The following is a 25,207-nucleotide window of genomic DNA, read 5'->3' as shown; positions in this document are numbered from 1 at the left end:
GTAACTTGCCCAAAGTAGTCCGTGGTTCAGGTGGGATGTGAATCTAGGCAGCTTGGTCCCAGAGGCTGTGCACTTGCCATGTGTTTCCCTAAATATACCTTAGATTTATTCTTATTCCCTTTAATAATTAATCTAAAAATATAGTTGTTAAGGTATCTTACTGCTTCACTTGAGTAAATGGTCAGACACCAGATTAGCAAGTAGAATCAGCAGAAATTTCCAGGGGAAATAGCAGATGTAGGAGAAAGAGTAAGGACTTCATGTCAGCTGGATTCGAGCTGGAATCTCAGCTTCATGCTTAGGCTGAGTGGGAAACTTTTGATATGTGAATAACCTCTCTCTGCTTGGTTTCCTGATTTGTAAAATGGGGATACAAATATCTACCCTATAGCTTATTTTATTTGGGGGATTAGACAAGAACTTAAAGCTTTATGAATGTTCCATGAGCATCTTTCTTGCCTTCCTCATTCCTTGTCTATTTCCTCCCTTCTCTCTTCTTTCATTCTTTCAGCCACTGATCCCAATCTTTCCACCAACAAGGACTACTTTTGAAACTATTTCCCCAATAAGGGCAGCAGGCCTGGAACAGTGGGGAAGGAAAGGGTAGAATAAAATAGACAGCGTTTTGGAGGTAGAATGAATAGGTCTTGTAATTTGACTGGATGTGAAGAGAAGTAGTAGGAGGCTTTGTCACTGCTAGGTTTCACAGCCCAGAGTGTGCTCGGGCATGCAAGAATAGAAACTCATTAAATTTTCTAAAACTGAACTTGAACCTCTTTCTGTTTGAGGACAGAACAATTAAACTAGGCATTTTCAGTTAAATTTAGTTCAAGTCTGGGATGTACAATTGCCTCACCTGTCACTGTTCATCAGTGTCCACCCTGCTGGCATCTAGCACTTCCCACGTCTGTGTTCCTGTCTGGTCTCTGCTCTCTTAGGGTTGTTGTTGGCTTTCCCTCTTGGCTGACTTCCACACTCTGCTGGGGAACCACGGAAAGTGTGGCTGCTCTTCCTCACCTCTCTATGCCCAAGATGACTTGTGTTCTTATATGGCCACTTCAGTTTCTAAAATCCCTTCACTCTGCTGATTCCCCTAAATTTATCTGAGGATTCCGTTAGCCACATGGTTCCTTCATCCACTACCAATCCAGGGGTGGGTCAGGACCCAGGCTTTTTTTAGCCATCACTTATCAGTTTCTGAACTCCTCAAAGTCCCCTTTCCCTAGGCTGGGGTGGGAAATGAAGGAAAGTAATTTCTTCCTACTCTGCTCCTTTTGACATCATCATTTTAATGCCTTGACTCATTTAAAGTTTATTCTTTTGATACTTAAAGAAATCCCCCCCTTCTTTATCCAAAAGTCCAATTAGTGAAATTCCAGATTGCTGAAATTAGACTAATGATGCTGCTATGAGTTTCAAAGCCCTATTTTGGTGCTCAAAAAGCAAAAGTTTGGTTCTATTTTTCTCCTTCTATATTTGGCTCTGCAGATCCTCCTGAAGCAAAGTATGTTTCTAGTTAAATAGAGAGGATCACTTGTGGTCCTAGTAGTAGTGGGAAAAGGAGCGATTGAGTTAATATCTCAAGATTTTATCCAACTACATTTGGTTGACTAGATGACACAACTGTCATTACATGGAAAGAATATGGAGAAATGTGAACTACTTGTATACTGTTGTTGGGACTGTAAGTTGATAGAAACTCCCTAGAGGACAAACTAGCCATATATTTCAAAATTACACATGTGCATAGTTTTTACCCAGTGATTCTTCTAGAAATTTCCCTTAAGAAAATAAGTGAACAAATGTATGAGTTTGTATAAAAAGGAATATTTATTGCTGTATTGATTTATGATAATAGAAATGAGAAATAGTTCAAATAACCAGCCATGAAGGATTTTGTTAAATGCTATGATACATACATGCAATGGAATACTCTTCAGTCATTCAAAGTGATTTTGTCTTTTGTTTTTCAACATTGGAAAATGTCCATGATATTTTTGTTAAATGATAAATGAGATTACAAAACATCATGCATAAGATGATCTCTCTTTTTGCAAAAAAGTGTGTGTGTGTGTATGTATATATATGTATGTACATGTATGTATAAAACACTATACATCTACCCACCTCCTTACCTCCTTGCCTACCAAGATCTGGAGGATATAAACGGTGGTTCTCTCCGGGTGATAGAATTATGGATCATGTTTACTTCCTTCTTTATGGCTGTTTGTATTATCTGATGTTGTAATAGTGTTTGTGTAATGCTTTTACAATTAGAAAAAAGCTAAAAAAATTATCTTTTTTAATGAGAAGAAAAAATATTCAAAAGAAAAAAAATAATTTCTAGCTAGACTCAATATTTCAGGAGCCTTGGGGCCACCTTGCTCAGCTGACTGGAAAATAATGTTATTTCTACTCAGACTTTTAGGCAACCCCACTCTTAGAGTATAAGACAGAGAGGCAATGTATGATAGAAAATTCTATGGTAGAGGAATCATTATAGTTATAGTGTGCATTTTCTTAATATTAGGACTGGGGGTAAAATGGCATCCAAAAAAGCTATTGCTCAAGGTTGCTCTCTATACTCCTAATCTCAGCTACTTATATCTAAGCCCACAGCTTTGGGATGAAATATTGAAATCATAAATTTGCACCATCTCTTTTTCTTGTGTTATACTTTTGAGTTCAGTGGGAGTTCATTTAAAAAGAAAGTATAACCAAAGAACAGGATCTGAACAATAGTAGCTATTGAAAAGAAATGACCAAAATGCTTATATTTAAACCTGTCAAACGTGCTTAGATTATTTCATAAACATGGATATATAATTTTTATACATATCATACATATGGCTTGTTTCAAATTTAGTGTCGTGAAACCATTTTAGACACTTTGAGTCCTGGGTTAATTTTGCTGCTGTAGCTGCCTTGTTATTAAAGGCATGCCTAGAAAGCTACAATTAAACCCTGCTATGGTTTCTCAGAAAATTACTACATTGAATACATTTCACCAATTCATATGTCTTCTGCTGAAAGGAAAACAGACTGAGAATTTAATTTTGATTGATCTGAGAGGAAAACTCATTCCGTATTTCATTTTTGTAGCATTGGTGACGTGTTTTGTTATTAGAAAAACTCATGTTCTTTAACTAAATCATAAAGTGACTCCACTGCTTCTGAGAAGTATCCCAGTGATATAACTAGGAATTGATATTTCTTTTTTAATCAACAAAATATGCATCGGTATTTTTTGAACATCTACTTGGTGGAAAATTATTTATTTGAATGTGCAGGGTTCTCAAATGCAAATGGCTTCCGGAACAGGCATATAGCATTAATCATGTGATCTGGGCTATCTATTATACATCAGGGAGTGATGGGGCCTTTGGTGAGTGGGGACATCACGTCGGCCATAAAGCCATAGAGATTCTTTAAGACACTGTGCAGGCCAAACAAAATGCATCTTGGTCCTAATTCCTAACCCCTAGTCACCCAGGAAAAATGTTTTAGTAGATTAAATTTCTCTCATGAATCATAAAATTTTAGAGCACTTACTTAGGTAATCTTGTAGATCATCTGGCACACACTGGTGCAGCAGCCCAAGTTTTCATGATCTATTTTGACTGCTTGGGGCACTAGCCAAACTGACTGGCGTGTCCCATTTCCTGAGCTCTAATAATGAAACTGGTTCAGTGGTTGAACATCTTAAAGGTCTCTCAGGTAGTGTAGTAAGGAATGGAACTGGGAATTCAAATCAAAATTTCATGTACTTTCTCCCTTTCTCTACTGTTGGCAGGGCAGGGCTGTCCTTTAAAACCGTCCCTCCATCACTGCGTCTTAGTCCAACCTAGAGGCAGTCTGTGGCTGACTCTATGTGTAAACCAGCTTGGTGCAGTAGACCAAGAACTGTGAATGTGAACACCTAGGTTCTAGCCATGGATCTGTCGCTGGCTCATCAAGTGGCTAGAGGTCAGATAACTCAACTGTGGAAACAAACATAAGATGTCAGAGGCAGTCTGAACCCAGGTTTCCAGGTTCCAAGCTCAAAGCTCCAGCTTTCGTATCAAAGTCCAGATTTTCTTCTTTTAAACAGGATGTCATGGTTTTAATCCATTTCCCAACAGATAGATTTTTTTTTTTTTTTTTTTGAGACAGAGTTTTGCTCTTGTTGCCCAGGCTGGAGTGCAATGGCGCCATCTTGGCTCACTGCAACCTCCGCCTCCAGGTTCAAGTGATTCTCCTGCCTCAGCCTCCCGAGTAGCTAGGATTACAGGCATGTGCCACCAAGCCTAGCTAATTTTGTATTTTTAGTAGAGATGGGGGGGGTCCCTCTATGTTGTTCAGGCTGGTATTGAACTCCTGACCTCAGGTGATCTGCCCGCCTCAGCCTCCCCAAATGCTGGGATTACAGGCATGAGCCACTGTGCCTGGCCACAACAGATCAATTTAACCTTTCAATATAGAGTGCCTTAAGAGGACTGACTAAACGACTCTTTTTTCCAGCCATCCTCTTTTCTTCTTTATAGGTTGTATGCAAGCTGGTATGTGCCTAACTATGCTTTGCTGTGCTTTTGGTGGCATGGGGCTGTGAATGCCACAGTTGCCTCAACTGTTAATGCGATTCTGCATGCCAAGAATTGTAATAAACTGCCCTTCATTACGCAGCTTGGAAAAAACAGGCACTCTTTTGTTTTAGCATTTGTTATTTGTATTATGTGGTTAAGCATTGTGTGTTATGCTTGCAAAAATGTATAGCTCATAGTCATTGAAGGGAGTTATGTGTAGGTTTTTCCCTTCCTAATAAATCGTTTTTGTGAGAACCAGCTGGTGTTTGAAGAGCTAAGTTCCAGGAAGAAAAAGAAATGACAGCTACAGAGCGTGGGCAAAGGTCTAAAAATATGAAAGCCCAATCTGGCCAAGAGACGCTGGCCTGTACAGAGAAAGTGCAGTGACAATTTCAGCAGAGCCAGAAAAACTGTCCCTTTTCTGCCTGGAAAGGGATTCATGTGAGATGTTAGGAAGACAGTTTAAGGAGAAAAAAATCCTAAGTAAATAGAATTTCAGCCAATACTTTCATGAACTTCACCCTTCTTTGGAATGTTTTCACTCTCTGAGGGGAAAACAGATTGAGTCATTTATACAGCGAGTGAGAACTTTACTCAAAAGGAGTACTCAGGAGATGTTTTCCCTGTGGTGCTTTCTGAAGTCGCAGTTTATGAGCTCTGCAACATTGTTGGAGAAATGTTCATTTCCAAGGAACTTGTCTCCCTTGCTTTATTATTTGGCACTGTACATTTTCATGACTGTGAGGAGGATTCCCTGACATAGTTATCTGATGGGAAAGTCTGATCCTCTCACTTAAAACAATGATTTTTCATGTCTGTTCTACCTCCCTCTCCCCTTTGTAACTCCCTAAATTTCACACATAGCACTCTGACTTTATAAATCTTTTTCTTTGATTCTGCAAACTGATTGTTAAATGTATGATATCATTCTTGGAACCATGTGACCTCTGGGTTCCTAAATGCAGATGTGATTTTGGTCTTGGACAGCAGAAGGAGATATTGAGCTAGAAGTTAATGTATCTTTTTGTATCGTTTTTATTTTTAAACTTAGTTTGTCAACAATTGGTGTTACATTTTCAAATAATTAGACAGCTGAGGGCTAAAATAGTTGTTTTGGTAAGTGGACATTCTCTTCTTTCAGAGGAACCTCAGCATAAAACCATTTTAATAAACATTTTCTACACAGGATGAGTAATTTCATTTTGCCAAAAGACACAATATTCACTTTCTGGTCTTCTCTCACTCTCCATGTTCTCCTGAGTGCTCATTTTGTAAATGCCACTTATGAACCATGCTGGATAGTTCTCTGGTTGTGTTGAAGCTTCTGTAGGTATGTCAGCTTGCCTTACGTTACTGCAAAGCCTGCACTCAACTGTTCTTGAAGAGGAATTTCCCCTCCTTTAAAGGCATCGTCTTTCCATTTTGGACAGAACAGTAGAATGCCACTTCTAAGCATGCTATGTCACCATACAATCTTCCTCTTAGATGGCAGAGATGCATGGGATGTGAGCAGGATTGTTTTATAGCTACTGCTAATTAGATCTAGAGCGTTCGGAGGGCGTTTCCATTTGGAACAACCCTCTATACTTTGGTGTCTAGTTTTTTTCCTAGAAGATTTATTCTATTTTTTAAGCTGAGTACAATTTTTTGCTTAAAATGTTCCATTATAATGGCTATGCCAATTCAGTAAGTACCATCATTTTTTCTTGTTAAAATTTTTTTAAAAAATATGTTTCTCAGTGGACTGCTATTTTAAGCTGGATCATATTACATTGTACCTCAAATTGATGAATGTATTTTATATATAGATGTCCTGGAATTCCTAGAAGATTTCATCAATTGTCTTTAGTCTTGTGCTTTCCATTATTTAACAGTATTGCATGCCAGATAGGGGTTCTTAAGCCCTTGAAGCTCAGACAATCTTAAGTACCAAATCTATCAAGATCCCCTAGTTCAAACACAGCTCAAGATGGTGATTTAGCTTTTAGGTAATTTTAAACGTTTAAGATGATTGTATTTTCATTATGTTTACTCTCCTACATCCTGGAATTTGGAAATTTGCTATGATATTCCCATCACAAAGAATTATCCAGCTTGCTTACTGAAACTGGGTCTTATGCCATATTCTCTCTGAATAGTGGTGAAATAAATTTACCTCTAGGCGAGCTTCTTGTTAGAGTTAGTAGGCATGCTCTGTATGCTTTGTTATGTTTCACTTTTCACCCTCTCCTTTAAGGAAAGCAAAACAAAATTTGTTTGGACAAAACAGAAATTTTTCCAATGGCCATGTAGTTTGTGAAAAAAAGCAGCAGCTGGAGTTGGATTCTATTGTAGAAGAAACCATAACAGGAGATTATGCCTTAATCATAAATGGCCACAGTTTGGTGAGTTTGCCTATGGTTTTTGTCCTTTCTTTTTCTTCACTGCAATAATCATCTCTTTTGTACTATCATAATGAGACCTCCTTTGTCTTTTCCAGACAAATGTCACTACTAGATACAGGGCATATGCGATGATTTCCTGTTTGCAAAGGAAAAGGAAACTTCTGATATATATCTCATACATTATTATTTGGATCACCACAGTACAGGGGAGGCTCCAAAGAAATGCTAAATTCACAGAATATCAATCTTGTCTAAATGACTATAGACCACTTAGCAGTATTATTTAAGTGCCTTTCTAGAGGGGAGTGTTACAGCTCACTGTTACTTAATTAAAATAATGCAACTGGGTGGATGTATGATAATTATTGCTCTTACTAATGTTTGTGATTTGTGGAGCACAACCTGACCTTCATGTAATTACTATACGAAATTATTGCCATTAAGATACCTCTAGTGGTTTTTCTAAATAGCAGCATTTTACAGCAATGCCAAACAATTAGCTTTGATTAGGAAATCTGGTTCTTGTCCTAATAGAATGTACTTGCATTGTACTTTTAATGTAGTTCAGATTCTAAATCTTGAACAAACATGAAAATACTCTTCTGAGTTTCTAATTTAAAATACAAAACCTCTAGTTACACTCCAGTGAAATTATAATTTATATGCACAAAGAATTAATCTCACATCTTTCTCTGGCTTTGATGATCATTTTTCACTTTGGAGTTTGGACAATAAATGTATCTTCTTGTAGACAGTTTCTTAGTGGACAAAAGAAGTTGGCTATGAGGATATTGTGTTTTCTCCCTTAGCGATCAGCTGTCTGTTGTTAGCTGTTAGTGCTTAGAGCATTATCCAGCTGGATTCCAGACATAATGATGTGTTGCCTTCTACACCGTGGAAAGTTACAGAGCTCAGCTGCAGGCCAAACTCAGTTGAAAGTTTGTCCAGATGACACAAAATTCCTTTATGCACAGAAGAACAGTAACTGAAAATTATGACTGTCATCTGAGTCTTAAAGCTGGTGGCCCCCAAGCTGAATTCCCCAGAGACCACAATATGGAAAGGGGACCTTATGAGTTATACTTTGACTTTCTCTCAGGCTCAAAGAATCCAATGTGTGGTGGCATTAGAGTACTCAGGTGATAATTTATACCATTCTCTCTCTCTGTCTCTAAGTGCATTGAAAGAAGGAGGTAAGGTAGATGCTCTTCAAGGACACCGTCATCTTCAAAGCCTGAAACTCATGGAACCATGAAATGCCATTTTTAATTTAAGGAGACTTGACTATGTTTTTGCTAGTATGGTCAGAAAGCTTTTTCTTTTTCTTTTTTTTAATCATGATTCTAATTTGCTCAAATCCTGATGCTTTGCAGAATATAATTGGACCTTTGTTTTTTCTCAGAGTCTTAGCATAGTTTTTCACTTGCTGATAATAAAAAAGAGAGAGAGAGAGAAAGAGACCATTCTAGGCAAGACAGACAGTTATCTGTTTTCTCTTTCAGAAAGAGTGATAATATTTGAAAATGCCAACTCACAATTTCACCTAGGAATTATAGGTTTGAACATGAGAATTTTCTGTACTGAGTTATGTTTTTATATTCATTTACCCATCCAGCCATTCATCCATTGGCATTTTTATTAAGCATGCCCAGGTCACAGTGCTAAAGTCTGAGGATAAGACTGTGAAGAGAACATGGTTCTCATTTTAGGGATTGCTGTCCAGTAGGTGAGATAATCACACAGTGGTATGACAAATACTGTAAAAGAGGAATGAAAACAATGCTTTGAGAGCACAAAGGGAGACATTTACTTCCTTGTGGGAGAATCAGGGAAGACTTCCTGGAGAGAGTGATATTTTCAAGTAGAGGTAATGGCAAGTACAAAGGCACAGAGGCAAGAAAGAGTCCATTCAATCATGAGGAACAAGCAATTTGGCACGATGGGAAAAAAGTGTAGACTTAAAAGTGGTGGTAGAAGGTAAAACTCAAAAGGAATGCAGGGGCCAGATTGTGATGGGCTGCGAATGTCTTGCTAAAGATTCGCTCAAAGATACTGATGACTCGAAGTGTAAGTGGATTTGTTTCCTCTTAGTGTGTTTATTAAAGAATTTACAGTAAAACATTTTCTAGGAAAAAAAACTTGCACAGTTAATTGGAAGGGATTGTGCTATCTTTTTTAGTGATTTCTTGGCATAGCTAAAGGCTCTTATGCATTTGGATAGGAACAAGAGTATGGTTGAGGAACCCTGTCTGTGACGCAGCTTGCATGCCCCCCTTTTGCACAGGCCTCTCTGGGTTTCAGTCACTGTGTTCTTCAAGGGACAATCCCCAGATCATCTGCTTTTCATTTTGCCTGCACGTTAACAATCACAACAAACTAAATATACAAAACAACAATGCAAAGAAACAAAAAGCCCATCAGATAGAATAAACAAAACATCATCATTTGTAGTTCATTCTAAACTTGGTGAGCTGGTAGATAGGTTCTGTCTTTTGTTTTCATCAATTTTAATGGTTTCTAGAACTTCTCCAGCATTTAACTCTCTCTCTCCAGTGCAGCATGGTATCAAGGAAGACATATAAATGGCAGTTTCATTTATTTTTATTTTAAAACTCCTTAGTAGTATTTTAAAATTTGCTTAGGAGTTCAATACTCATTTCTTTAGTTTTTGTTGCTTGTGTGATTCTGAATCGACAGTGACTTTTTGGAGTGAACGAAATGGTTTAGCAAACAAATGAAATGGTTTTAGCAAACAAAACAAGACATTTGTCTTGTTTCTCAACTCTCATTTATTGTTTCCTGTTCTTTTTTGAATTTTATTTTTAATCACACAGGCTCATGCCCTAGAAAGTGATGTCAAGAATGATCTCCTAGAACTTGCGTGCATGTGTAAGACTGTAGTTTGCTGCAGGGTCACTCCACTCCAGAAAGCCCAAGTGGTAGAGCTGGTGAAGAAGTACAGAAATGCTGTTACTTTGGCCATTGGTGATGGAGCCAATGATGTCAGCATGATTAAAAGTAAGAGGATATTTGCTCAATGGGGTATGCTGCATACATGGGGTCCTCAGTTTCAGCATTTGGCAATATATAAGCACTAGATTGCATTAAAATTTACTTTTGCCAGTGATTCTAAAATGAATGATACTTCTGGGTCCAATGCTACCACCATTATCAGCATTCATAACAAAATTTCTTTGTCTTTAAATAAACCATTTGTGTATTTTTAGGCTAGAAAAAGACGTCGTTCACCTTTTACTATTTGAGGAAGTAAGTAGCTACGGTGTAGAGGAAAGAACACCAAACCCACATTTGTAACATGGGACTTTAACCCCATCTTTGCCACTTACAAATTGTAAAAACTTCTGTAAGTCACTGAACTTTTCTGAGGCTTTCTCTTTTGTAAAACTGAGATAAATATCTATCATAAGTGTTTCATGAGATAATATATGTGAAAAATTATAATTGCAATGGCTGTAAGTTTTCTGTAAATAAAAGAGGAATGACAAGTTTCCGAAAGAGATCGTGGCTTTGTTTTGGGAATGACAGTGTTCCTCTTTCCTTTGTAGGTGCTCACATTGGTGTTGGCATCAGCGGCCAGGAGGGATCGCAAGCAGTCTTAGCCAGCGACTATTCATTTGCACAGTTTAGATACCTCCAAAGGCTTCTCTTTGTTCATGGAAGGTGGTCTTATTTCCGAATGTGCAAATTCTTATGCTATTTCTTCTATAAGAATTTTGCATTTACACTTGTGCATTTCTGGTTTGGTTTCTTCTGTGGTTTCTCAGCCCAGGTTGGTAAAAAGCATGTTTTTTTTTTTTTGGATGATATTACAAATGACTCTTCTTCATGGCTCTTTACTAATAAATTAAGAGCATTTTTTAATGGCTGATTCACGTAACAGTATTACAATTATGTAATTGATAGTTGACTTGAGCTTTGCACCCAAGAAGAATATGTATCTAGCTGGAATTTTATTTATTTATTTTCTTATTTAGATAGTCAACCAGTGAGTACTCCTTCCATGCATACTTTAGTTTTTGTTGAAATGTTTTTGGTATGATGACAGGTAAGCTTGTTGTAGAGTTTTAATTTAGAACAGAAGTCTGCAAATCACTAGTAAGAAATGTTGAGGTATCTTTACTGGGAAGATGGTTTCTTATCCAACACACTAAATGTATCTGGGCTGATTGGTACTCTGACATCAAAGCTGTTTAGACAGCAATTCATCAGCTAAAAGTTGATCTATAGATAACGCTGGTAGGAAGAAAGAAAATTAGCAAATTTATAAATTAGGATTCTATTTTTATATCACTTCATATACATTAAAGGATAGTTATTTAACCACACATCTTCAATATCAGAAAAGTTTTGACCCAATGAATCAACTGTAAAATGTAATGTCTATATCATTTAAATATACTTATAAGTTTAAAAAATTTTTTACCAAAAACTTAAATGTAGATATGGCATTGACATTTTGAACAATACAAGAAAAAGATTGTCCTTGAAAATGAAATGGTAACCATAACTCTCAGAGATTTATTCAATTGTTCTTTCCTTCTTTGGGTTTAATCAATGACACTGGATTCAACGATATGCATGAAGGTGATTTTTAAAAAATCATTTTATTCAAAAAGACTGAGTATAAATGAAATCTTGGCATCTTCTTACATGTGCTGAGGGAGATTAGTGAATCCCTTTTTATAATGAAAATACGTTTTCAACATTTTTCCCTTTTTCTGGGAAGTTGAGATTGCTTAAAGTGAGGCACACCTGTTCCCATTCTTAATTTTCTCTTTTTAGGATAACATGCCCTAAACTAAGAGTAGATTATGTTGATATTTTTGCCTCTTTTTGTTGTTAATCTCTTGACAGTTGAAGTAAAGCAGAGTCTTGATTTTAGCTACTCAGAAGTAGAAGTTATCTTAGTGCTACTTCAGAGTAGGCGTGGGGCTGGGGATATTTGCATGCTCATAATTCCTCCTTTGTCCAACAAAGACAAGCGTCAGAATGTGGCCTGTGGCTTCCTAGTCTGTTGATTTTCCTTCCATGTAAGAACAAAGCAAGACCATCTGCTAAGGAGTGTTTCTAAGAGATCTAATTTTCATATTCCAAAGGCTTAAGGCTGAAGAATCTCAAGACTGTGAAGGGACAAACCCCATTTAAAAACTCTTAGAACACAGAATAGTAGTCTATGATTTGTATTTGCAGACACACAAAGCTTGAATAGGCAACTGTTCCACTAAGTTGTCTGTTAAAACTGTGAAGTTGAAACTAATGTTCAATGACTTCTAACCTCTACATTTAGGTCATTTTCTGGGTTCTGATAAAATTGGTCAGAGCCAGATGTTAAGCAACTAGAATTTTTATTCTTTCACTGATATTTGCATTTTAAAAGAGAACAGCAAGAGAGAACAATAATTGCCCCAACGACATGAGCAGCTTGATGGTTGAACCCAGCTGTAAGGCACACCACCTGTCTGTGATTAGGTTTCTGAAATGTTTTATTTAACTAACATGTTTCTTTTCTGTGTCCCTTTCTTTTCCTTTTGTTTTTTTACACTGAAAGCTCTAGTTAATTGCACAATTTTCATTTTGAATCGATTGTTAGTCCCAGTTGACCATCTGTGTTCTTTCCTAAGCCAGTGAATTGGGTTGGACCAGTGGTTCTCAAGCTTTAGCATGCATGGGAATCACCTGGAGGGCTGGTTAAAGCACTGCCCACTGGGCTGTAGCCCCTAGAACTGTACTTTGAGAACCACTGGGCTAGAAAACCTAGAAGAATATCCCAAGTTCTGCTTCCTTGAACCCAGACCAAAGTCCAATCTGCTGACTTTTTGTTTTGTCAACAACATTAGACCCTATTCATCTTTTCTAAAGCAGAGGGGCCGGTTAAGTCAACAGCTGATCTCCCCCAGTTGAATTTTTCCAGAGGATTTAAAATCCTTTCAGCCCTCTTGTCAGACCACTGTCCCTGAAGCATATTTTACCCGCACTAAGACAGGGCCAGGTGGAAAAGGGATATCTGTTCAGGGTACAGGATTTCTTTCCCCAGTTTAGCCAGTCTATTATATCTTACCTAGCTTAACCATTAGCTCCTTGAGGAAAAGAAGTGCATCTAACTCATCAATACATCTGTAATAAAATCTTGAATGTTACCTGCCATATAGAAGGCCTTCTAGTCATTTCACGTTGTTGGGTGTTTCTATAGTCCTTTCCCATGCTTGAGGCAGGTGCAGCAAAGAGAGCCATTCCAATGTGCCTACAGTCACTCACACAGTTGCCACTTACTCTACCCACCCCAGGGGCCATCCCTGCAGGCTCTGGATCTGGTCTGTTTAAACGTGTGCAGCCTGATCACCACTGTGGCAAAGGGGCTCAGGGTCTTAAGATGTAAATGTGGTTACGGAACTGATTTCAGAATATAGAATGCTGTTTTTCTCAGTTGTGTTAATATTAACATGATACAATAGTTAATTGGGCTACAGGTGATACATTTCTTAGTTATTTATACATCCTTTCATTCTAGGAAAGACAGAGAGTGGATTTTCCAGGTGTTTTGGCTGGTTCTTGGCTGATTTAAATAGGGCAGGATACCTTTTTTTTAGGCAGAGGAGCAATCACCATATAAAAATAATTGGGCTTCTGAATAGGAGTCCTGGACTGCTATCTACTTTGCCACAATTTGTATGATGACCTTATCAAATTGGGACCAAAGCTTATACTGGAAAGGGTACTTTGGTCCCACTATTTAAGGATTTCACTCATTTAATAAATATTCACTAAGCCTTTGCTATGTGTCAGGCCGTGGTGCCTCCTGGACCTTATGTCCTGGGTATGTTAAGAAGTGTGCTCTTGATGGCCAAGGCAAAGTGTGATCTCACAAATTTTATTAGCTATTCATGTTGTGGAAGGTTTAAGGTTTTATTTCCAGACTTGTCAGAGAAGTAGATAGGCTTTCCAGGAGAGCGACAAGTAGCAATTGCTTATCACCTGTTGGAGAGGAGAGGACAGCCAGTCAGTGACCGTACACATGTAGTGGCATCAATGCTGTGGGGTCAGCTTCTTTGTAGAATCATGATATTGTTGACACTAACAAGTAGGGATACAAACAAGTTATAATTATACCTAACATTTAAATAGCACTTAGTATGTTTCAGGCATTGTCTAAATGTTTTACCTTTATTAGCTCAGTAGTTACAATAACCATATGAAGTAGGTTTTACAATCATGGTCTATATTAGCTTAATTATGGTAAAAAACACATAAAATTTACCAACTTAACTACTTTTAAGTGTAGAGTTCGGTAGTGTTAAGTATGTACACATTGTTGTGTAACAGATCTCTAAAACTTTTTCATTCTGCAAAACTGAAACTTTATATCCACTAAATAACAACTCTCCATTTCCCCTAGTCCCTGGCAACCACCATTCTACGTTCTTTTTCTGTGAGTTTTCCTACTTTAGATACCTCATATAAATGGAATCATATAGTATTTGCCTTTTTGTGACATGCTTATTTCACTTAGCCTAGTGTCCTCAAGATTCATCCATGTTGTAGCACGTGGCAGTATTTTTCCTCTTTTTAAGGCTGAATTGTGTTACATTGTATGTATATACTACATTTTGTTTATCCATGAATCCATCTATGGACATTTGGGTTGTTTCCACCTCTTAGTCTATATTAGCTCTTTGTTTGACATTTTCTAAATAATAATATTTGGGAGTTCTACTGTCCAGCAAATTCTATTTCTTCCCACTCTCACCTCCCCATCTTCTCTCTTCAGCCTTAAAAATTTACAGTTCACATTAGTCTGTGAATCGTAGGCTCTGACAAGTCCAAATGTAAAGAAACACTACTATATTTGACTCCAAGGTGCATATATATGTATTCTCACATCTGACATCTCTAAAACTTGGATGTGTCTTTACAATCAAAAGTATATTACAATATCCTTTGATCTGGATTGAAGTCAGGTTTTCCAGAGAGCATTTGTGTGACTTCATCCAGTTCCCTGTGGGCACTGCTGCCAACCTAAGATCTTTCTCTTTCCAAAGATTTTTTAAATTCAGATTGCAGATTCTAGTGAATACCAGCTTGTGGTCCATGTTTTCAAGAGAGATTTTGTCTCTCCCTTTAGTTAGTGCAAAGTTGACATAGGCTAGTTTCCTTGCAGTCCTAGTTTCCTTGCAGAAATCTTCTGCATGAAGATTTCTCTTTTACACTGAGGATGTAGCTCTTTGTTGCCCTAGCTTTATGGGAATGTTAGATTCCCCATTTGGTTGAATTTTGGCATTGATAATGGTATTTCTTACAATCAATTGTGCTTTAGAGTCAATGAGATTTGGTATTATTACCCAAACTCATTTAGAATGGAACGCTGCTTTTTCTTTCTTTTTTTTTTTTTTTTTATTATTATACTTTAGGTTTTAGGGTACATGTGCACAATGTGCAGGTTTGTTACATATGTATCCATATGCCATGTTGGTGTGCTGCACCCATTAACTCGTCATTTAGCATTAGGTATATCTCCTAATGCTGTCCCTCCCCCCTCCCTCCACCCCACAACAGTTCCCGGAGTGTGATGTTCCCCTTCCTGTGTCCATGAGTTCTCATTGTTCAATTCCCACCTATGAGTGAGAACATGCGGTGTTTGGTTTTTTGTCCTTGTGATAGTTTGCTGAGAATGATGGTTTCCAGCTTCATCCATGTCCCTACAAAGGACATGAACTCATCATTTTTTATGGCTGCATAGTATTCCATGGTGTATATGTGCCACATTTTCTTAATCCAGTCTATTGTTGTTGAACATTTGGGTTGGTTCCAACTCTTTGCTATTGTGAATAGTGCCGCAATAAACATACGTGTGCATGTATCTTTATAGCAGCATGATTTATAGTCCTTTGGGTATATACCCAGTAATGGGATGGCTGGGTCAAATGGCATTTCTAGTTCTAGATCCCTGAGGAATCGCCACACTGACTTCCACAATGGTTGAACTAGTTTACAGCCCCACCAACAGTGTAAAAGTGTTCCTATTTCTCCACATCCTCTCCAGCACCTGTTGTTTCCTGACTTTTTAATGATGGCCATTCTAACTGGTGTGAGATGGTATCTCACTGTGGTTTTGATTTGCATTTCTCTGATGGCGAGTGATGATGAGCATTTTTTCATGTGTTTTTTGGCTGCGTAAATGTCTTCTTTTGAGAAGTGTCTGTTCATGTCCTTTGCCCACTTTTTGATGGGGTTGTTTGTTTTTTTCTTATAAATTTGAGTTCATTGTAGATTCTGGGTATTAGCCCTTTGTCAGATGAGTAGGTTGCAAAAATTTTCTCCCATTCTGTAGGTTGCCTGTTCACTCTGATGATAGTTTCTTTTGCTGTGCAGAAGCTCTTTAGTTTAATTAGATCCCATTTGTCAATTTTGGCTTTTGTTGCCATTGCTTTTGGTGTTTTAGACATGAAGTCCTTGCCCACGCCTATGTCCTGAATGATATTGCCTAGGTTTTCTTGTAGGATTTTAATGGTTTTAGGTCTAACATATAAGTCTTTAATCCATCTTGAATTAATTTTTGTATAAGGTGTAAGGAAGGGATCCAGTTTCAGCTTTCTACATATGGCTAGCCAGTTTTCCCAGCACCATTTATTAAATAGGGAATCCTTTCCCCATTGCTTGTTTTTGTCAGGTTTGTCAAAGATCAGATAGTTGTAGATATGCGGCATCATTTCTGAGGGCTCTGTTCTGTTCCATTGATCTATGTCTCTTGTGGTACCAGTACCATGCTGTTTTGGTTACTGTAGCCTTGTAGTATAGTTTGAAGTCAGGTAGGAACGCTGCTTTTTCTAAGCAACACATATAATGTCCTGTAGAACAGGTGCCATATGGAACTCACTTTAGGACATTCTGGAATAGATGCTTCTATAGCAACAATTTCAAAACTTGACATTGCCTTGCTATTTATCCCAGTTCTAGTGTTTTGAAAACAATAAGATGTACAAAGAGCAAAATGATGCCAAGAATATTGTCCCCATAGGAACAGGCTATTTATGTTTCTCCCTTTACAAAAACTTCCATTTTAATAATTAACTCTAGTCCAAGGGACAAAATACCCCTGTTTTATATACCAAAGTAAGGGTTTACATTTAAACTTCTGCAAAGTCTTTTCCATTATTCTCAAAGACTTTTTTCAGATTATAAAAATATTTATATGTGAATATATCTCAACTTTTGTACTACTAAAATCATATTCTTTTATAGCTTTCTTATTAAAAACACAACTTGTCACACTTTAAGAAAGTTCTCTTGATTTACATTCTTCAAACATGTTATTTTTCTTAATGATATTCTGAGTCTTAATGACTCAGACTATTCTGAGTCTATAGACATTTAAGATTTTTTTTTTTTTTTTTAGGCTAGTCTTGCTCTGTTGCGAAGCTGGAGTGCGGTGGTGTGATCTTGGCTCACTGCAACCTCTGCCTTCTGGGTTCAAGCAATTCTCGTGCCTCAGCCTCCCGAGTAGCTGGGACTACAGGCACGTGCCACCATGCCCAACTAATTTGTGTGTGTGTGTTTTTTTTTTTTTTTTAGTAGAGACGGGGTAGTCTCAATCTCCTGACCTCGTGATCTGCCTGCCTCAACCCCTCAAAGTGCTGGGATTACAGGCATGAGCCACTGTGCCCCGCCCGAGATATTGTTTTTAATTTAATAATTTCTGTCTTCCTCATCTGTGAGTCATATGACATTGTCAACTTGCTAATAGAAAGACTTGCTTGCTATCTTGGGAAGAGAAGACAAAATAATGAAAAGGACAAACTCTTGCCCACCTAGAACTGGTTTTTCTCATTGGGAAATAAAGAAGTGCATAAATCAGTCTAATAAAAATATTGTATTTAGTTGGGTGCAGTGGCTCACGCCTGCAATCCTAGCACTTTGGGAGGCCAAGGTGGGCGGGTCACTTGAGGTCAGGAGTTTGAGACCAGCCTGGCCAACACAGTGAAACTTCGTCTCTACTAAAAATACAAAAAATAGCCAGACGTGGTGGAGCGTGCCTGTAATCCCAGCTACTTAGTAGGCTGAGGTAGGAGAATCGCTTGAACCTGGGAGGCGGAGGTTGCAGTGAGCTGAGATCACACCACTGCATTCCAGCCTGGGTGATGGAGCGAGACTCCATCTCAAAGCAAACAAACAACAAACAAACAAACTTGTATTTAAAGGTAATTCGAAAGCATGGGGAAAGGAGAAATGTGTGAGGATCTAGGATGACTTAGGCACAATTAGTCTGCAAGCAAGTGTATGAATATTTTAAAAATTAAGTGGAGATCTGAAGGCCTGAAATTCTAGCTCCCTTCAGGGGTTTGGGGCCTGATTTGCAGAAGGGTGTGAGACTGTGGAGTAAAAGGAGGACATCCCTCCCCTCATACACTTTCCAACTGACCTGTAATTAGCTAAAATCTTCTAATTTCCAAAATTCTATTTAACACCAACTCATTCAGAAATACCTTTCAAAAACTGCATGGCATTGAATGGGGAGCTTACTTAGCAGTATTGTCTATAGCAAGAAGCCTGTTCTAGAGCAGGTGTTCTACCACTGTAAAGATGGAAACTCCGGTGTTCCCCAGCCTCACCCCACATGGGAGTGGCCTGGCATGTTCAGAGTACTGAAGACTGGCTGTGAAGGTGGCTCGGATTTGGAATTGGGATTGGCAGGGATCATTGTCTCTTTTCCATTCCCTGTTTTTCACTGGAAGGGCCTGATTAGCAACAGGTTTAACTGAAAAATGTTTTGGCTTTTTTTTAGTCCTGCTTTTCTAAGGACAATATGCTGTAAATGAGGCAAGTGAAAAGAAAACAACATATTTGTAAGAACTACGGAGAATGAGAATTTTTGAATGGGGGACAATTTCACTGTCATACTCTCTCACCTCCCCATTAAGATCACCCAACATGTGGCTTTGGCCTCTAACACCATGTGCTGGGTGATGAGACTTTCTTAGCCCATAAAGCCCCTTAGATAGCCACTTACTTCCAGTCTTTTAAAGAAAGTCAGCTGTCTGAGGTCTTCCCACTCCCTGCCACCCCTCTCCTAAACTGCTTTAACAGGATTGAAAGCTCCGTAGTGAAATGGAGCCAGTAGTAATAACAACTCCAAGGCCTGGCAGATTTGGTAATAGCCAGCATCTCTTTAGAGGCCATTCCTGGGTTGGCCTAATCTTCCATCACTTTCTCTGTCCAGTCCCAACAGCAGTGAGACTCACACACATACTGTCCAATGCAGAACCTGTGGTCTGAATGCTTGTTCATTTACCAACAATAAACTGGGTGCCAGTTTAGGGCCAGGTGCTCTGATGGCCCCCCAGGAACAACAGAGTGAATCAAAGGGATGCTGTTTCTACCCTCAAGGAACCTACAGTCTGGGAAAGATTTTATTTTCATAAATGGGAAACAAATGTCGAATAATCCCATAATCTCCTTTCTTTTATTTCTCTACCAAAAATTTCTTTTGGAATAAATTTACCATGGATAAGCCATGTCTTGGGGCCAACCCTGTCAAATCACAGCATGATTCATAAGCACCTAAATATTCTTCCGTGTACATCTCAACAGATTGTTTGGAAGTAATCCTTTCTTCCGCTGAAAACATCTGACCAAACGTAAACAGATTGTGTTTTTTAAGACACAATGTTGACTTTCTAAAACACCAGCTTAATTATTTAATGAAGTGACATGTGCTATTTCTTTACTATATCAGTCTGCCTTTGGGGCCTGGTCGATTTTATCCAGGCAATTATTCTCTGATGAGAGCTCCAATAGATTCCAGCCAATGCCCCATCCTGGTAGGTGGGCTGGGGCATATGTGTAGGCAAATCCAGCTGTGGTGTGCAAGGCTTCAAGAAGGCCGATGGGTGGGAGCATCACTGCCTGTGGGATGGTGGCACTTAGGACATCTGTGATGGATGGTGATGTGATGTAGGCTGGGTTGTAGTTGGTTTATGGACTTTCCTCTGGTTAACTTCAGTACGTTGCTTATGTTGTAATTGGCTTGGGATGTACAGTGGAAAGAACCCGCGGACCAGACTCCCTTTTGTTTCCTATGTTGGGTGGAATTTCCTGGGAGAAGCAGTGGGAACAAAGAACAAAAAGTATATATCTTGTTGAAACCTAGAATCTTTACTCTGGCAGAGAATGTCAGAGATATTGAGTCCAGTCCCTCGTTTTACAGAGGAGGAGCCTGATCCTGCAGGAGCTGAGGATCAGCAGTGGGCAAGGCTAGGGCCGGAACCAAGTCCCCTGGCTCCCACCTCAGTGCTCTGCCTGCTCTACCTGATGATAAGTGACCTCTTGGGTTGTCATAAATTTGGAAAAGCTAATGGCCATATCCTTTTTTTTTTTTCTTTAAACTGTCTTCCCTCAACCCCTAATCAGCAAATGTTTGCCTTATTTGGAATCTAAAGGAGAAATGTCCAGAAACACTCAGTTCGATATGACCATGTGGAGGAAATGAGCTATTGAAAGAGACCTCATGTCTTGCGGGGTGTGTCATAGCTTAGAGCTGTGGGAGGGACAGGCCTGTCCCTAGGCGAACTGTTTTGTAGAATCATCTGGAAGCTTGAGGACACCTTCTGCTGGCAAACACTCCAACTCAACTGCCACTGAGAAACAAATTAAATATAATTTGTTCTAATGAGATTTCCAGCCAGATTTCTGGAACAGAGAGGTTTGGATAAAGGAGACTAAGTCTCTAAACTGAATCGTGGATCCTTTTTAAAGACATGCCTTATCCCAATCTGTTATTGAAACCTACATGAGTTTTGTGGCATTCACAGTGGGTTTGGATTCACAATTTATACCTGTGACTTATTTTAAAAGCACCCTATGCCTTCAGGACTTTTCATAAAGAGGAACTGTCCCCTACCAAGGATACAGCTAAATAAAAAAAAAATTGGTTGAGGTCCTATTTAGAAAATTCATGCTTAAAACTGTGCAACTACTGGTACTGTGTACTTGTGAGATGATATTATCTGATGACAATTTATCATTGTCAGTGAGATACAGGGCTGTGTATGTTTTTTTTCTCTTCAATTCTACTGTGATATGGAAGCAATTATCTTGTCAAGGCTGGAAAAACTTTAGTTCTGTCAAACAGTATAATAAAGCAACAAAAAGTTTGGAAAGTAACATGAAAGCCTGCGACTAATCTTAAGGCTTTGATGACTTCATGGATTTGGTTACCTGTGAGCCCATCTTCACCTGGCATGGCAGCTCTGCTCCCCCTCACCTTCCAGATGTGCTCTGGGGAAAGTCCAGGACTGGACGAGTGCTCAGGCCTGGGTCACTCCTCCTGGATGCTGTGAGCGGGTTTTTACTAATTACACAAATCAATAACAGATGTGCTGAGGCTGAGCACCTCATATTTATTCCACAATGTGTTTTCTTTAAATGACAAATGTTTTTTAAGGCCCCAAAAATGTCATTAGATAGGTTTCCTCTGCAACACATAGGAAAAGGGGGATACACATCTCCAAAGAGGTAGTAAGTTCATCTTGTTATTTGAACAAGGAGCTCAGCCAGTGGTCGAGCAGAAAGAGCAGAAAGCCCTTTGCAGCTGTTTAAGAACTTTATTAAGGTTTATTTAAATGTGTCATTCTATAAATCATAGGTTTTGTGTTCTCCAAGCTGTTTTTAGATTGTAATTTGTAGCTGGAGTATTTTTAACTCTATATAAAATGGTTGATAAGGCTGATAAATTGCTCCCATAAAGAAGGGAGCGAGGAGCTTTCCTTAAATAGAAAAACAGTGAAGTTGGAAAAATGAACTCTCCTCCCTGTTTTTTTTTTTCTGATCTGTGAAGAGACACTTATAGGATTTTAAACAGACTTGTGACATCTTGTAGTAGCATGGCTTTTCTCTCTTGTTCAGAGTATTGGAGATAGGGAACAAATATTTTGGAGCCAGAGGTGCCATGGCTTCCCCTGTGGGTATGGGTGCCCTAGGGAAAATAGTTTTTTGTGGGACTCCTTTTATATAAACAATTTGAGTCACCCCAAATCAGAGTGTCAACCTAGAAATCTGAAAAGAGTCATCATCCCTCAACCCCCACCCTGCCCCTCTCTTCAGGGCATCTGGTCAACCTGTGTTGGGTGGGTTGGGAGGGAAGAAGAGGTGGTAGAGTGCCTGAGCATGCTTGGAAGGGGAGAAACAGGGAGGCTGATCTGGGCTCGTGTGCCCCTCTCAGCTAGTCCTAGTCACCAGAAGGGGGCCTTAAAATTTTTCCAAGGGGATCTAAGGGCCACATGTAGAAGTGGGGCATTTACTAGAATAACTGTTTGAGTAGCTGGAGATCTCTTGCAAGGATTCTTCAGCAGAAACCTGTTGTAGAAGAAACATTGCTTGGCCAGGAACGGTGGTTTATGCTTGTAATCCCAGCACTTTGGGAGGCCAAGGCAGGTGGATCACCTGAGGCCAGGAGTTCAAGACCAGCCTGTCCAACATGGCAAAACCCCGTCTATACTAAAAATACAAAAATTAGCCAGGCATGGTGGCAGGCGCCTGTAATCCCAGCCACTCGGGAGGCTGAGGCAGGAGAATCGCTTGAACCCAGGGTACGGAGGCTGCAGTGAGCTGAGATCGTGCCACTGCACTCCAGCCTGGGCAAAAGAGTGAAACTCCATCTCCAAAAAAAAAAAAAAAAAGTTGCTTGTGGCCTTAATTTCTGTGAAAGACCCTGAAGTCTAAACTGTGCTAAGCCAATGCCCATATGGCAAAGTTGGTTTCTAAGGTAAAGGACTCAGGTTAACACATTTTGGTAGAGCCTGAGATAAAAACCAGAATTAGAGTGAACAGTGATTGATATAATTAAGTATTCATGAAGAAAGCAATTGTACCAAGGTACTCATTTTTCTTTAAATCTTGTTCTGATGTTATATTGATCTCATGGCTACCATAGTTTATTATAGAAATAAATATCTATGGTTAATTGTCTCAATAAAGAATTCTATTTTTATAAAAATACAATTAGCAGGAAAATGTACCTTTTTATTTACCCATTAAACACATCTCTTGAAGCTTGGATCCCTGCATGCTCCCCCCATCCTCCCTCCTTTCTTCCTTCCATAATATGGTCCTCACTTCCTGAGCACTGTCTTTCAGGCGTTGTTGTGGCATTTGCCTCATTTCACTGAATACTCACAGCCTCCCTGTAATCCTCATTTTATAGCCTAGGAAACCAAGACTCAGCGAGATTGAGTATCCTACTCTAGTTCACACAGTTCTGTCTGCTGACTCCCTTACCCCTAAGACACCAGCTTCCTTTTATTGAGCAGGTGCTGAGTTTGGTTCTTGGGCCCCACGGGTGAGTTAGATTACCCGCTCTCAAGTAGCTCACAGTCTAGTGAGACAGGGCTAGGAACCAGCATATAAATAATTGTAAGTCAGTAGTTAAGAAGCAGTGAGGTATGGGGGCATCATGGAACTACCGATGAGTGGTCCAGAAGCCATTCATGGAGGCAGGGAATGGCCAGGACTCAGAAAGGCTTCCTGGAAGACCTGCCCACTCCCCCTCCCATGCTGACCCTTCCAGGATCAAACATATTGAAGCAGATGAGAAGTAAGAGGACGGACATCCCAGCAGAGGAGACAACAGGAGGAAAGTTCCAGAAGTGAAGGATAGCTTGGGCAGGAACACAAGCCATCAGGTATCTGGGGAGTGATTTGATATGGGGTGTTGGAGAGAGGGAGAAATCTCAGATTTCTAATTTGGATGCTGGGGTGGATGTGATGGTATCAGATACTGGTATAGGGAACCCAGGAGGGGCGTCTGGTTAAGGTAATATGAGGATGAGGTCTGGTCGTGATATATTAAGTTTGAATCTATGGTGCATCCATGGGAAAATGCCTAGTAGAAAGTTAAATATGTAGCATTTACTAAAAAGTTGTAAAATAATTAATTCAACAAGTATTTATAGAGCACCTATAGTCAACAAATATTTGTAGAGTATGTACCAATGGCTAGATCCTGCTCTGGGCATTAAAATTATAGTTGTGCGTAAATTTCTGTCTTCATGGAGATTATATTCTAGTGGGATGAAGACAGATAATAAAGAAATAAATCAGTAAGATAATATCAGAATTGTTAAGAAAGAACTTGGTAATGTAAAAGGTCTCATTGAGAGGGTGAGGTGACACTGGAGTTGTGACCTGAGTGTTCAGAGGAAACTTCCATATGAATACCTTGGGATTAAAGTGTTCCAGGCAGAGGGCACAGCCAGTGCAAATGTCCTGAGGCAGGAATGAGCCAGATAAGTTGGAGAAAGCCCATCAGCAAAGCCTCAGCTAGGTGAGGGAGGGTGAGAATGTTGTGAGGTGAAGTTGAAGAAAGAGTCTGGCAGGCAGGGGACCAGGAAGGGCTCTTAGGACATGATGAATAGGGAGTCTGGATTCATTCCAAGTAAAATGGAAAGCCATTAGAGGGTTTTAACCCAGGTCAATGCTAATGTTGTTATTTTAAATCAGTGGTCCCCAATCTTTTTGGTACCAGGGATGGTTTCATGGAAGACAATTTTCCACAGACCCGTGGGGGTGGTTTTGGGATGAGACTGTTCCACCTCAGATCATCAGGCATAGAGCTGGCATACGCACAGTTCACAACAGGGTTCATGCTCCTATGATAATCTTATGCGGCCACTGATCTGACAGGAGGTGGAGCTCAGGCTCGCTTGCCTGCCACTCACCTGCTGTGAGGCCTGGTTCGTAACAGGCTATGGACTGTTATAGGCTGTTGGGGACCCCTGTTTTAAATGCCAAAAAAATAGCATATAAAATTGTGTATGCTCTCAATTACATTAAACAAGGTGAGGGAAAAAGCCTTCAAGGAAACTTTCTTTTTTTTTGAGACAGGATTTCACTTCTGTCTCCCAGGCTGGAGTGTAGTGGTGTGATCTCGGCTCACTGCAGCCTCTGCCTCCCATGTTCAAGCGATTCTTCTGCCTCAGCCTCCCAAGTAGCTGGGATCACAAGGTGCACACCACCATGACCAGCCAATTTTTTGTATTTTTGGTAGAGACAGGTTTCACCATGTTGCCAAGGCTGGTCTTGAACTCCTGAGCTCAAGTGATCCACTAGCCTCGTCCCCCAAAGTGTTGGGATTACAGGTGTGAGCCACTGTGCCAGGCCAAGGAAATGTTCCAAATGACACCACTGATTGAGAGAGGTGGTTTCATGCAGTGGTCAGTGTTGGGGGCACTAAGGTTCATAGGCTTGGAGTTA

General features: G+C 39.4%; 1 protein-coding gene across 1 annotated transcript in view; it reads left to right on the top strand.

Moving 5' to 3' along the window:
* ATP8B4 (ATPase phospholipid transporting 8B4 (putative)) overlaps positions 1-25,207 on the top strand; it is a 261,101-nt gene that overhangs the window by 209,455 nt on the left and 26,439 nt on the right. The window contains exons 21-23 of the mRNA XM_032174818.2: positions 6,799-6,946; positions 9,781-9,964; positions 10,513-10,736. Coding sequence (XP_032030709.1) covers positions 6,799-6,946; positions 9,781-9,964; positions 10,513-10,736 — 556 coding nt within the window. The remainder of the gene's footprint in view (positions 1-6,798; positions 6,947-9,780; positions 9,965-10,512; positions 10,737-25,207) is intronic.

This window comes from Hylobates moloch, unplaced genomic scaffold (genome assembly GCF_009828535.3).
Source record: "Hylobates moloch isolate HMO894 unplaced genomic scaffold, HMol_V3 SCAFFOLD_14, whole genome shotgun sequence".
Classification (NCBI taxonomy): domain Eukaryota; kingdom Metazoa; phylum Chordata; class Mammalia; order Primates; family Hylobatidae; genus Hylobates; species Hylobates moloch.
This window is presented reverse-complemented; position numbering and strand designations above follow the sequence as displayed.